General features: G+C 48.4%; 2 protein-coding genes across 2 annotated transcripts; both read left to right on the top strand.

The window, feature by feature from the left end:
* Positions 1 to 298: 298 nt before the first annotated feature.
* On the top strand, positions 299 to 1,455 carry B0J16DRAFT_334239 (Glyoxalase/Bleomycin resistance protein/Dihydroxybiphenyl dioxygenase). The gene is made up of 3 exons (XM_046126936.1): positions 299 to 516; positions 570 to 886; positions 965 to 1,455. Exons 1-3 carry the CDS (start codon positions 496 to 498, stop codon positions 1,053 to 1,055), a joined length of 429 nt encoding a protein of 142 aa, XP_045986941.1. The 5' UTR covers positions 299 to 495; the 3' UTR covers positions 1,056 to 1,455.
* A 2,887-nt stretch (positions 1,456 to 4,342) lies between these two features.
* B0J16DRAFT_69556 (type I 3-dehydroquinase-domain-containing protein) lies at positions 4,343 to 6,864 on the top strand. Its single transcript, XM_046134319.1, has one exon. It carries the CDS (start codon positions 4,534 to 4,536, stop codon positions 6,811 to 6,813), a length of 2,280 nt encoding a protein of 759 aa, XP_045986940.1. The 5' UTR covers positions 4,343 to 4,533; the 3' UTR covers positions 6,814 to 6,864.
* Positions 6,865 to 12,792: the final 5,928 nt, after the last annotated feature.

The raw sequence follows: 12,792 nt of genomic DNA, 5'->3' as shown, positions 1-12,792 counted from the left end.
ACTTTAGTTTAGCTATGACAACGGTCTTTGCTATTATCAGTGGTTACTTACATAAATGAAACGGGATAAGATGAAGAAGCTATGTTGATACACAATCTATAAGACGCCTTAGCACTAGCGAATCAAGATCTATGGAAACCAATTGAGCCGTCTTACAGCGAGGTAGCTCGGATCTGGATCATAGGTTGAGGAACCTGACCCCGCGTCTACGTTAATTGACTTGGCGCGTTGCATCGTGGCTTCCTGGCACGAGCTGAGCGCGAGGTCATGTGCCCTTGACTTATCTTGAGCATTGTTATTGGTTCCTTAGCAAGCCATGTCCAGGCAACAACAGCCTCTGACGAAATATCGTTCAAAGAAATGGCACATGAGACGAAGAAAAGAGAGCATTCGATATGTCGGTCACGGACAGCATCAAGTATAAATGGAACAGGTTGGCAGCTGTGAGACTGAAGAGGACAAGAACCCTATATCCACTCAAGACCAACCTACGCAATGTGCGAAGAACTCGTCCAGGTACTTTCGAACCGTTGATCTCTGTATGCATGCTTCAGCTGACCTGTTACAAGGAAGCTCTTGGCCAGATATGCTGGCTCGAAATCCCAGTTCACAATGTATCTCGGGCAAAGAACTTCTACACTGAGCTTTTTGAATGGGAATTCAATTCGGAACCCCAGATGCCTGTAGGAAACTGCGTCAAGAGCATGCACTTTTTTAATAAAGGTAAAACTCTGCATGGAGCCTTTCTCGAGCACGATGAAGCATATCATGTCATCAACCATGATCCTGCCCGGCCAGGTGCCATGCCACTTCTCCCAACCCTTTGCGTCCTGGACTGCCAAGAGACTCTGGATAGGGCCAATGTGATTGGTGGCAAGACTGCCATGTAAGTATCTCCATTCTTGTCCCACGATAAGAAGAAATGCCCAGAAGAATTGTGAGCAAGATCTGATGGCGTGCCAAGTCCCAAGACGGAAATCGGGGGCGATATGGGTTTCTTTGCCCGAGTTATCGATCCCGAGGGAAATATGATTGGTCTCTGGTCCAACAAATGATTGTTATCAGATCGAGTTGGAACCTCTCAAGGCAGCGCACGGTGATGAGGATACGAGGCATGATGCCATTCATTGTCTTTATGGGTCGTCAAATTACGCTTTCAGAGTCATTTTTTTTGCGACAGCTACAGCTACAGCTACAGCTACATGGAACATTACTTAAGATGTCCGAACGGTGGAATAACCACAGAAAAAAACAATGTCAACTGCTTCTTCGGTGAAACTGTTGTCGCTGACCAATAGCGTGTTACATAGCGAAAAAGCCAAGCAACCTAAGCCATGCCTTGAGACGTGGTCTGTCACTCCCACGTCAGTCATTGGTCGAAAAAGGATTGACAGGAAGCTCGTATAAGAGGCTAATTAGCAAATAAATGTAAAGTTTGCGACACATCCACCAGACGCCGAGGTTTGCGGCACTGGGCCAAGACGTGTAGGAATCTGGCGATAGCTCATTCGTGGACTAACTAGTTGGTTAGTTGGATGACAGGCAATTCAACAACCCATGCTTTAACTTAGGTAAAGATATGGGGTTGGCAAAGCTTGCCGAATGACGAAACACGATGGAGCATGGAAAATCATGTCACGTAATTTATCTGTAACGAATGCCCCGGATACTTTGACTTCCGATACATACTCCAATGTACTGTTGATGTTGATACCTGATACATAAATGTTTGTCTCTAGATTCAGTACTTAACCTGGAGAGAAACAGAATACACTGCAATATCAAGTCAAATCTCGCTCATTACTGAAAAGATGACGGCATTAACATGATTAAGATGCTGACCACGGATGATAGAATCGGCAATTGTTTGAGTGGTTGGTCGCTTGGTGATACACGTATGGTTGTCCCAATACGACGGAACTTAGGCCACATTGGGGATTTTCCGCTTGGAGCAGGTTGCCAAGCGACATTTGAATTCTGGAAAAAATACATGCGGCAGAGCAAAACGATACATCAGTGCAGTAGCGTTTAAGGTAGTATCTGCGAGTTCGTTCTGTATCGTCGGCATCTCCCGTTGGGCTTTGAAGGGACCTCGCAAGACATCTACCGATTTGAGATGGAGGCTACGAGGTTATCCACCAAGAGGAGAGCGAGAACGAAGCAAGCATCCATGGCCGGAACCGACGGGATATCTTGTCCGTCCATTGACTGCTTGCTGTCAAGAAATACCTCCGCATCAGAAAAGTGATGGAGATCCCACGATACTGGAACCTCACTCAACCAGGTACGGCAATATCACGCGAGGCTAATAAGCAAAACTCGCCCTGCATTTCGCTCATGTACGATAAAGATTGGGTCCTGAAGGTTGAGTTTGAATACGACTAGACGCTTTGAATGCGACTGCAACTGTAACTGCAACTGTAACCACCAAGACTGTTTTCTTCAGGATTCAAACAACTACATACAGTAAGCTGCATGCATCATACTGGAATTTCTTGGGGCATGGCCTTGAAACATAACAGCACTGAAGAGAACAGGGGAGTAATTAGGACTCGAAACAACCGCCAGCCGAATTCAAAGAAAGTTAAAGCATGCATGCAGGACACAAGCTACGGGGACCATCATGCCAATATATGATTGGCGGATTATCGAGACTATAATATTTCCGTCTATAAGAGGCCGTGGAGAATAATAAGTCCAGAGCTTCGACCCTTGAGGATCTTTCCCCCCCACCCCCATTCAACCACCAGCCCAGTCAGCCTTTGGATATTGACTGTCAGTGCAGACTGCAGTTGAACATTTTTGCGTGTTAGAGCATCACCTGGAAGCAAAGATGGGATATCGTTCGTTGATGGAGTTTTTGACCCCCAAATTATCCGCCCACTGTGGTCTAATTGCGACAGTAGTGTCTTTTTGGGTACTAGTAGGTATTGGATGGCATCCATGGTAGTATGCGTGGGCCATGAAGCGGCCGCTTTCTTAGGGGCTGAAGAGGATGATGACGGAAGACGACCTGTTACAGCATGAAATGATACGGTAACTTGAGATGAGAATCTGGATAAAACAGTTTAGTCGAGGTTGATCCGTAGTCTAGACTGAGGTATGGATGTTACCTCAGCCGAAACAACGATGTTACCGGCTCGTCGTTGACCGTTGAAAGGTTGACGTTGACCCCAAACAACCCCCACGATAAACATCTGGTAGCCCAAAGATAGCCCATCATCCTGGCATTAGCTGCAGCCAATATTATAGAAAATGCTATAACACAATAAAAAGTTTCTTGAGTGCAATCTCTTTTTGTTTATCAATTACTGCGATGGTGATATATCTGGTCAACATATCATAGTACATCTAGATAAGATACCACACTTCAGTGTGTTAGTAGCTCACATGCCCCAGACTACATTACAGTAAACCTAGGTAGGTATTTAACTTAGGTAGTACCTAGAGGATTATCAGACTCGCTCGTTTGGTGGTGGAATTATTCTTCAACTTGGGCCGTCCGCCTTGATTCTCCCCCTTCCACCAACGACAAGATCGTCTTCCAATACACATCCTGGTCGCAGCCAGTCTCGTTGATCCTCCTGGAATCCCAGTCCTTCCCAGTTCGTCAGCTCCATCAGCCCCATCAAGTATCGTCAGGGATCTCGTCCCTTGTTTCGCTCCGGCCGCACCTAATCTGAATCTGCTCAGACAATATTCCATCCGGTCAAATATTCATCGTTTGGCACTTTTAAGCCAAAGCCATTTGACTGACTGACTGACTGACTGACTGGTCTGATCTTTTTTCTGTTTTGCTTTGCTTTGCTTTGCATTCGTCTTTTTCTCCTTACGAATCCTTCCTCCTGCAAAGCTGCGCCCTAGTAGACGAGGCACAGTACTTGTCTAGTTACATCTACCTACCTACCTGTCGCATTCTTTTTGTAATAGGCAAGTACAGTACTACTTTATCTCTCTCCAACAAACCCCAACCAAGATTTTGCCTTGTTCTCTTTCACTTCCTCTTCCTTTATCCGTCTTCAAATTTACCCCATACTTTGGAGTCATCCCCACAAGGGTCCGCATTCAACACGCGCGCAATTCATGCTTCATTGCCACTGACTACAACAACGACTACGGATCTCATCTTTTGTTATACTTTCAATCCTAACATCAGTCTCAAGATTACCTGCTCTTATTCTCTGGATCTGGAAATACATCTGGAAACCATTTCGCTTCGGTACCCGCAATTGATTCTCACATCTTTTTTGGCGGCAACGACGGGCTGGAACTACTTGCGCCGGGATACAACCTTGCGCTACCGAACGACAACGAAAACGACCAGCTCAGCTGGTATATACTGCAAGACGATACCGTCATTACGATCGAGATCGAATCCGCTAGCGCATCGAAGGCGCCCGCTCTAGATGGTAGCGCAATTGAGTTGGTGATCAGCACTGGGAATAGATTCAGCGCACCCGCCTTGAACTGCGACAAGAGGGAAAGAGCTTAAGAGGTGGAAGCAGGTGTCGCACCGACAGAAAATCACACAAGATGGCCGCCGTCCAATCGATGTTAGCGGAATCGCTTCCCGCACCAACACCCACAATTGCCTTGAATGGCTCTACCGATCCTACCGCCATGCAAATCGACGAAGCGAGCTCGAGCCCAGCGATGATTAGTGAGAGCAACATTGGAAGCACACCAACAAGAGGAGACAGTAGGATTGTGGTGATTGTGTTTGGACCAGGACAGGAAAACATCGTATCGGTCTTCGCAGAGGTTCTTGGAACACAATGTCGGATACGGAATGCGTTCGAGAAGGTCTCGGTTGAGGATTCTGGTTTCGTCGTGGGAGTCGCAGCAGGCGAGGCAACAGGAGACATTGCTGCAAGAAATCAAGACCTCGTCGTTGCCATAAATACTCACTGTGTGAATCTAGGGATGCCCCCCAACATTCACCTCTCTACCAATTGCGACTACGAATTCCTCTATACCGATTCACCCTACCTGCGTCGCGACCTAGCCAGGTTCATCTCTTTTACCTTGGGCCAAATCGACTATCATGAAGCTCTCATGGCAAAGCCCAGAACATACTTCATCTCCACCACATTCCCAGACGTTCGCGCTGCTCTGCCTAATATCGATATCTTGACGGTGGGCGCAGACGCGGTTGAGATCCGAGTTGACTTGCTGAGAGAACCACTCAGCGATGGAAGCTACTCAGAAATCCCCAGCCTAAGCTATGTCGGTGAGCAGCTTATGCTACTTCGCCAGCGAACCGAACTCCCTATCATTTTCACAACCCGATGTACCAAAGAGAACGGAAGGTTTCCCATGGACAAACCCGAATTGTACTACGAGTACCTCTACCGCGCTATTCAGTGGGGGGTAGAATACATCGACGTAGAACTGTGGCTCCCCGAAGAGATACGAAAGAAGCTTTATGAGCAGCGAGGCAACTCTCGCATTATGTCGGCATTCCACGACTTTTCAGGATCCTTTCGATGGCCATCGGCGTACGCTCAGGAGGTGTTTGAGAGGTCTCTACCCTACGCCGATATCATCAAGATGATTGCTATCATCAACGAACACAACGAAAACTTCGAACTTGAGTATTTCCGCTCCAAAATGCGCGCCGAGCACCCCAACGCACCACCCTTCTCCGCCGTAAATATGGGCGAGGTTGGCCAGTTCTCGAGAACTCTCAACCCTGTCTTCACGCCCATCACTCATCCACTTCTTCCTCTCATAGCTGCCCCTGGCCAGCTCAGCGCGGCTGAGATCAACGCAGCTTTATCTCTTCTAGGTCAGCTCCCACGAAAGCGTATATATGGCATCACCAGTACATCTTCCCGAAGCGCCACGCCGCAAGCCCCTTTCTACGAGAAGTGCATCAACGAACTGGGTCTCCCCCACCAATTCGCGGTCGTCGAAAGGCACCCAAACAACCCAAGAAGTATAGAAGCGTGGTGCAACCAGAAACACTTCGGAGGCGCCTATCTTAACCCCGGCCTACCACATCATACTTTAACCAAGACCAGCTCCTTTTTCGCTGGTTTGAATGGGGGAAACGGCCCAATCCTGACAGAGGCTGCTCGTGTAACTGGAGTTGTAGACACCATCGTGGTCCAGTCTGGATCGCCGTCCAGATCATCTTCACCAGGTTCAATGCCGTCAAGTCCGCGCCACCGACAGAACGACTCAGTTGACTTCAGCAGCCAGTCTGGCCTTGGATTAACCACTTCTCTTGTATTCGACAATGCTGGGTGGAAAGGGATCCTCAGTACACTCACCCGTGATGTAGCTCCATCTGCGTATTTCGGTCGCTCGGCTGTCGTTATGGCTTCGTCTTCGGATGACGCAGCCCCCGTTTTCTTCGCAATGAGAGCACTGAAGGTATCCAAGATCTATACAGTCGGCTTTCGCACACCAACGACACTCGCTCGAAACGCACCTCCGATCGAACCCTTTATCAGCCTCGAGAGTCTGCAGCGTGCTCGATCGGTGGGAGACGACAGTGCGCCTTTCGTCATAGTGTCAGCTCTCGGTTCGGAGAAGAGCCATCTGGTTGGCATGTTGCTGCGTGCATTTGGAAGTGTTGGGCCAAAGGGGACGACAAATACGAAAAAGGTCTTTCTTGATCTAGCTGATGGAGCTGGAAGGAGGAGCTCTGATCCGGGCCTAGTTGCTGAGAAGAACGGGTTTGCCGCTTATGGCGCGGACGATGTTGCCGCATTCACAACGGTTGAAAGTCTACGGCTACTCGTTGGGCAAAACGTGCCTTACAGTTTTGTTAGACTGGCAAGTGGAAGTCATCGATATGGCGCTTGAGTCAGCCTAGCCATTCCCAACGACCAGTGACAAGGCATTAGACCCCTTCTCTACCACAGGGAAGAGTCGTAAACTCAAGTCTTGCCCATATGCCGTTAATGTCATCCAAGATAGGAGCATCTACGAGAACAGGCTAGACACCCGGCACGCCCCCCCAGTTTAAGGGGGGTAACGATGCCCAAGAAACCGCCAGAATCAGCCGGGTAGAGAGAAACAGGGAACAATTCCCGGCAAGCCCGCGGCAAACGTCCCTGGCGCCAAGCGCCGACTATCATCGAGACTGCTTCGAAAAGCCCTTGTGGCAGTTGCCAACACCGAAATCCTTGGCGATGTTAAACTTATCGCGGCCTGCGCCCTGGCGACAGGAGACGCAAAATTGAGACCAACCAGCTTAGGCGATTATTCTGAGCGAAGGCAACAGTGACATCCAGATGTATGTCGATCTGGTGCGCGGAAGACCCTGGTGAACAGGCACAGGGCCGATACAGAGTGGGCTTGTTGCAACGGTTACGGCGTGACGCTTCGTCACCACCAACCTAGGCCTGTTGGCCTCCACAGGCAGAAGCTTGTAGGTTGATTTCTTCCGTCAACGACCTGCCAGATCTGTGGTCCCCATTTCACTGTGGGCTATAAGCATCTAAGTATAGACAAGCCCTTGTAAGATTTACATTGTTATGATCATGACGGGTGTATACGAGAACCAGTGGGTTGGAAGTCCCCTATATGTCAGTTGAATATTACTTGAACGCTTCTGGCAACTAGAACCGAAGCTTGAATTGATGATAATACCTAAGCTCTTTCTCTTTTCCCTGTGACTTCATCTCGAAGTCGATATCTGGTAATTCGTATGATCTATTCTTGGGACACTTGGTGATCTTTATTATACTTCTGGTGATCCCCTCAGAGAACAGGGCCACCGTCATCGTGATCCCCTCACTGGAGTTCAATGCAAGCTCGCCCAACTGTTGCATACTGGCCATAACCATTGTCAGGTCGCCCGCCAAACCACAGCAAAAGGCCAAGCTGCAGCTACGCCAGATTCCCGTGAACCCTTGTCCACACCCCTCTGCAAAGAACTGTCCAGACCCCATATGAGATAGGCTTAGACGCTGTGCGAGGGACCAGGGCGCTTGTTCAGGGTGTTTTGTACCCTGATCCATGACTTTGACCGCTTTCAACGTTGTCGGCATTACTAACTGTCTGTATTGTCTCTGACTCCCCAGATTGTCTTAGAGCTGCATCATCTTTTTACTTTTGGCGGTAAAACTCGGATATCGATCGTGGTATTAGGGATAGGGTAACCGAGTTTGAACGTTTCCACATGAGACAATATGACGAGATAAAGGGTTGGATTCTCTAGGCGGCTCATACAAGATGTCTTACGTTAGAGAGATAAAAGGATGTTTCCTGGTGGCTAGGGTTAGCATAATTACTTTTGCTCGTTTCGAACGACCCTGCAAACTATAGATATTGAGGAGAACTCAAAACCTAAGCCAAGAATTCGCTTTTTCATGTACCAGCTGATTTCTAATTCTCAAATGACGCATTGCAAAGAGAGATTTGCTGCTTCATGGTGTAAAGAGAACAACCAAATTGCACGTATTTTGGAAGCCCATAGTGCATCATCGAGTAGAAGACCTAACGTTAGTTATGGTATCTACGGAAGAGCTCAAGCACGATTCGGCCCTAATAAGGTAGGAGAATAGTGTGCAAGAAGTTCGGTGGATGCCCCTGTGTGAGTGTCTGTACAATAGTATTACGTAGGTATGTATGTATGTCGAAGGGATGAGAGGGGATCAGAGATGGGATGAACGAAACAACACCATGCTCCCCCGGGTTTAGCAAGCTCGGATGATTACGAGAGGATCCTCGCAGGTGTCTCGACAGGGGCGCCAGTCAAGTCGTAACACCTCATACGTCGCCAGTACTGTACTGTCGCTGTACCGGTTTGTTTGCCACCGATGATTGTGGGCAAAGGCATGCGTTCTCAATATGAGCCACTCTGCAGCTTTATTCGAACAAAGGAACGTGCTAACGCAGCACGGCAAGAAAGCCGGACACATGTGGGCTCGTAAAAGCAAACAACTCCGTTATGGAACTAGGCTCATAGGCGATACGCCTGAGAACAGGACCAATGTCGAAGTGTGTCACGACAAGTTCAAAGGCAAAAGACCCGTCCGTTTTGCTAGAAAGGTATAGTAGCGGAAACCAGTATCCGGATCGATACGTCAAGATTGAGATCAAATTAAGTGATTCAAGGGGTGAGTGGAGATGTGATGTTAGCGATATGGTGCATACCGTACCGTACTCCGGCACGAAAACAAGCGTAAGCGCCTTTGTAAAAAACATCGGAAGCATGGGAGATGCATGCAACCGCAACTGTTGATCTCTCAGCGGCTCCTCTTGGTCCTTTGGGTCGAACTGGTCATGAGCCACATATGTACGCATCCACATGGTTATCCGGATCAGAAACATAGTCAGGGCCAAGAAATACACTTACTAGCCCTATAGGCTACGGAGAGGTCCATTATCGATCTGCCTCGATCCTGGCGAGTTGCATAGTACCGCATATATTCAGTCAGATACGGCCGAATAGCGATGGCGAAAAGTTTCTACGATTCTCTTTGGTCCAGCAAAGCTAGAGTGTCCTGAGAGAGTAGGTAGGTTGTGGAATCGCCTTCTGGGTCAGTTTCCAACGTCTTCTCCAGAATCCAACACTCACCAGAATCAAGCGACTGTAACTCTAACTGCCGTGCTAAGAGATCCTGACAGCGGTAGGTACCTGGGTTTTGTCTGAAGTAAGCTGGAGAACCTCCACAAGCTGGTGGAGAATGAGACCACTCAGTGTGAGTTTATGACCCGTATATGTCCTGGGGTTGATACCTACTTCTACTTCTATGTCGGTAGCTAGCATAAGAGGTGCTAGAGAAAGTGGCAATGAGCTTGACGTGAATTTGGAAAATGCACTCAAACCGATGCTAAGCATAATAGCTTGAGCTTTGAAATTTGTTTCTCCAGCCATACTGGAAAGCAAATATGAACTGGAAGCGTCGGGCGGTTGTTGACGTGGAATATCCCAAGTCTAATGTGCCACGAAATTTTCATCCCATCTTGTTTGTCTTGGCACACAGGGATATATTGACCAGGAGAGCTAGGCGTTTGATAAAATCACAGTTGAAATGTGAAGAAAGATGTGAACTGAACGAGTGTTGGCGCCGAGAAATGGTTGATACAAATTACGTAGAGGAGTACCATGTGACGAAAGCGCTTTTGGCTACCTGGTCAGCGCTTGTGGTGCACTTCCATATCTTGCATCTGGTGCTTCAAGATACGCTGCTTCACGAACAGAGAATTTCATCATCAGATATCCAGACCAGCATTAGAGTTAACTCGCCGAGTCAGATAAGGGTCGACCAGCAATCCAACATCAAGACTTGAGTATAGCCTAGTAAGAATGCATCGTACGATGAATAGTCAGCTTGTAGTCATCAATTTGTGTGTAGCTGATAGGCCATGACTTTAGATCTCAGCCGATGAGCCAGAGGCGACTGGTTTCATGTTTAGGTGAATCACTCGACTTGTCCTTTGAGTGCGTGAGTTGCTGGCTGGACAAGTGCGGATTCAGACAGTTCTGGTAGTCGCAGAGTGAAAATGGCTCGATAACAGAGACAATACGCACCGTGTACAAACCAGGCACCTGGGGTAAAGTGGAGGACCACGCCTAGGAGAGTCGAAGAAGGGTAACGAAACCGGCATTGGTAGACCTTCTGGAAGACGATAGCTTGGTCTTTGGCCAAACTGACAGCCGTCCGTGAGTACTTCGCAAGCCGGGAACTTGTTGGGTTTAGCCTATTCTTCCATCTTTAATGCGTAAAGCGTCGGCTCAGCATTGAAGATGCGACACTGTGATGCATTGTCCAGCCTTAATTCTGAAGATTGTTTTGCACAGCGTCGTAATGTCAGATGTGCTGTACCTTGACGAGGGACATGGCCTGGCATCGAGGCGAGGCCTAGTGTAACAGCTAAAGCCACTGAACGTGGGTTGACAAGGACCCTAGCAGATTCATGGTAAACTCCAGGGGTTCGAAACGGACTCGAGGCCGAATAAGGGGAATAAGTCCGATACTGAGGACTGTAAAAAAGCACGCACCAAGCGCCGATACTAACCACGGTGTTAGCCTCATAATGACTTTCAACTTGTCCCTGAAAAGGACCAGCATACCTAGGTACGGATACTGTAGATAGATAGTAGTAAAGTCGATGGGACGACCTAGTCTAAGCTTAGAATCGTCGGCCTGTTCCTGTTTTAAGCCAGATGCTTGATCTCTGCAGGTGTTGCCGGGAGATCCCCACATCCATATGCAGGTCCGATTGCTCTCTAAGTTCAGGTACAGATAGTTATCTTGCTTCCTCCAGCTCACAAGTCTCGTAGGATATCACCAATGGAAGCTGATTGTGAGTTGATATAAAGTTCAACTGTCCCGTCCTAAAAAAAAAAAAAAAACCGCTGATGCGTATGAAGAAGTCGGGCGCCATTCGATATATCATTTTTGGAAGAGGCTCAATTGTGTTCAAACTGCCGGTAGCCCCTCTCGGCTCCGGCGAACAATCCTGCGGACGGACATCTCGGCCCTAGTGGAGCGATACTGGAGCTATCACGTCACGCCTAGAGCCATGCCATGCTAACAACGTTGAAGGGTCCTCCGAAACCTGAAGCGATAGCCTGATGGATGTCATAGGAGGCGATTTTGACATACAGCCGTTACAACGGTCAGCTTCTACGCCTTCGAATAACCTGTGGCGCTTAGGATGGGCAATGCTAATTCTTATCGACCTGCTAGTCGTTCAACGGAATTTTCCATAGAAGCTTGGATCATCTACCCGTAATTCCGGAAATACTGTACTGTACACTAGGCAGTTCCCGTGTGGTGAATGAAGACCCGCCAGATGAGCAGCCTCAAGGGGTGGAAGAGAGGGTTGTTGGTAATCCAAGGTCAGGGGCTAACGAAGATCTGGTCTCCATCGATAGAGTCCAGGATACGTACTGTAGTTGAGATTTGCATATCTGAGTAAGGACTTGATAAAAAATCCAGACTGTCGGCGGAAAGGGCTTAGAATGATGGGTGACCTAAGCCAGGATTGATAGCGTTAAGGTAGCAGCCCGTACGGGAACGAACGCACTGCAACTTAGGAGACCATGATATTGATAGGGATCCCAGGATGATGCATCCAACTGACAGACCCGAGCGTCAGATGTCGAAAGTCAGGATGAGACGTAGCTAGGATCTCGATGGGCGGTCTGTTGTTGTATGTAAGCGGAGGCGAGAAAAGACGCCGCATTGTACAGTCAGTACTGGATAATTCTTATTCTCCATGGTGAAGCAAGCCATGATGCCTTTTCTTTGTTTTGTTTTGTTTTATCGCAGCTGGGCGGAGATTTTGACACCTCGTGCATGTTTGAAACGCTGTATGCAGGTACAAGCTTCCCGACTCAATGCGATGAATGCTGTGTGACGCGGTACGAGGCTCAACATGTTGGAACGGCTACGTATGATATCAAGTTTGGGTTGCGACAGATTCTCTTTAGATCCTGCCTTGAGAGGTTTCAGGCTCACCGAAAAGGCACAAACACATCCTAACCTATCGCATCTTTCCAGCTTGTCGACCGTTCGGCCCCGTTCCTTCCTAGCTGTTAGAGATGCCCCTGCCGCCCCATTTAAGCCCCAAACAACGCGGTTCCCGCTATGCTTAAGCGAGGTGTCTGCTAACTCAGGAACAGGAACAGAACCCCCCCTCAGGCACCCACTTCCACTTACGCCACTACCTAAGTACCTAGACTATACTACCTTAAGGCACTATAGACTGCTGGGCTGGGCCGGACTACCGGCTGTCAGGCCCTTCTTTCCTTGGATCAGCAGCCAGCCATGTGCCATTGGAAGCCACGCTGTGTAGATAGAAGCAAAGCTTGGACGGAAGCCA

Source organism: Fusarium flagelliforme (genome assembly GCF_020744385.1).
Source record: "Fusarium flagelliforme strain FIESC 12 MPI-CAGE-AA-0113 chromosome Unknown B0J16scaffold_2, whole genome shotgun sequence".
Taxonomy (NCBI): Eukaryota; Fungi; Ascomycota; class Sordariomycetes; order Hypocreales; family Nectriaceae; genus Fusarium; species Fusarium flagelliforme.
This window is presented reverse-complemented; position numbering and strand designations above follow the sequence as displayed.

Excerpts from the sequence above, each read along its gene's own strand:
- B0J16DRAFT_334239 (XM_046126936.1), top strand. The coding sequence starts at position 496 with ATGTGCGAAGAACTCGTCCAG. Across the intron at positions 517-569 it reads TGTGCGAAGAACTCGTCCAG|GAAGCTCTTGGCCAGATATG; the intron begins GTACTTTCGAAC and ends ACCTGTTACAAG. Across the intron at positions 887-964 it reads ATTGGTGGCAAGACTGCCAT|TCCCAAGACGGAAATCGGGG; the intron begins GTAAGTATCTCC and ends TGGCGTGCCAAG.
- B0J16DRAFT_69556 (XM_046134319.1), top strand. The coding sequence starts at position 4,534 with ATGGCCGCCGTCCAATCGATGTTAGCGGAATCGCTTCCCGCACCAACA.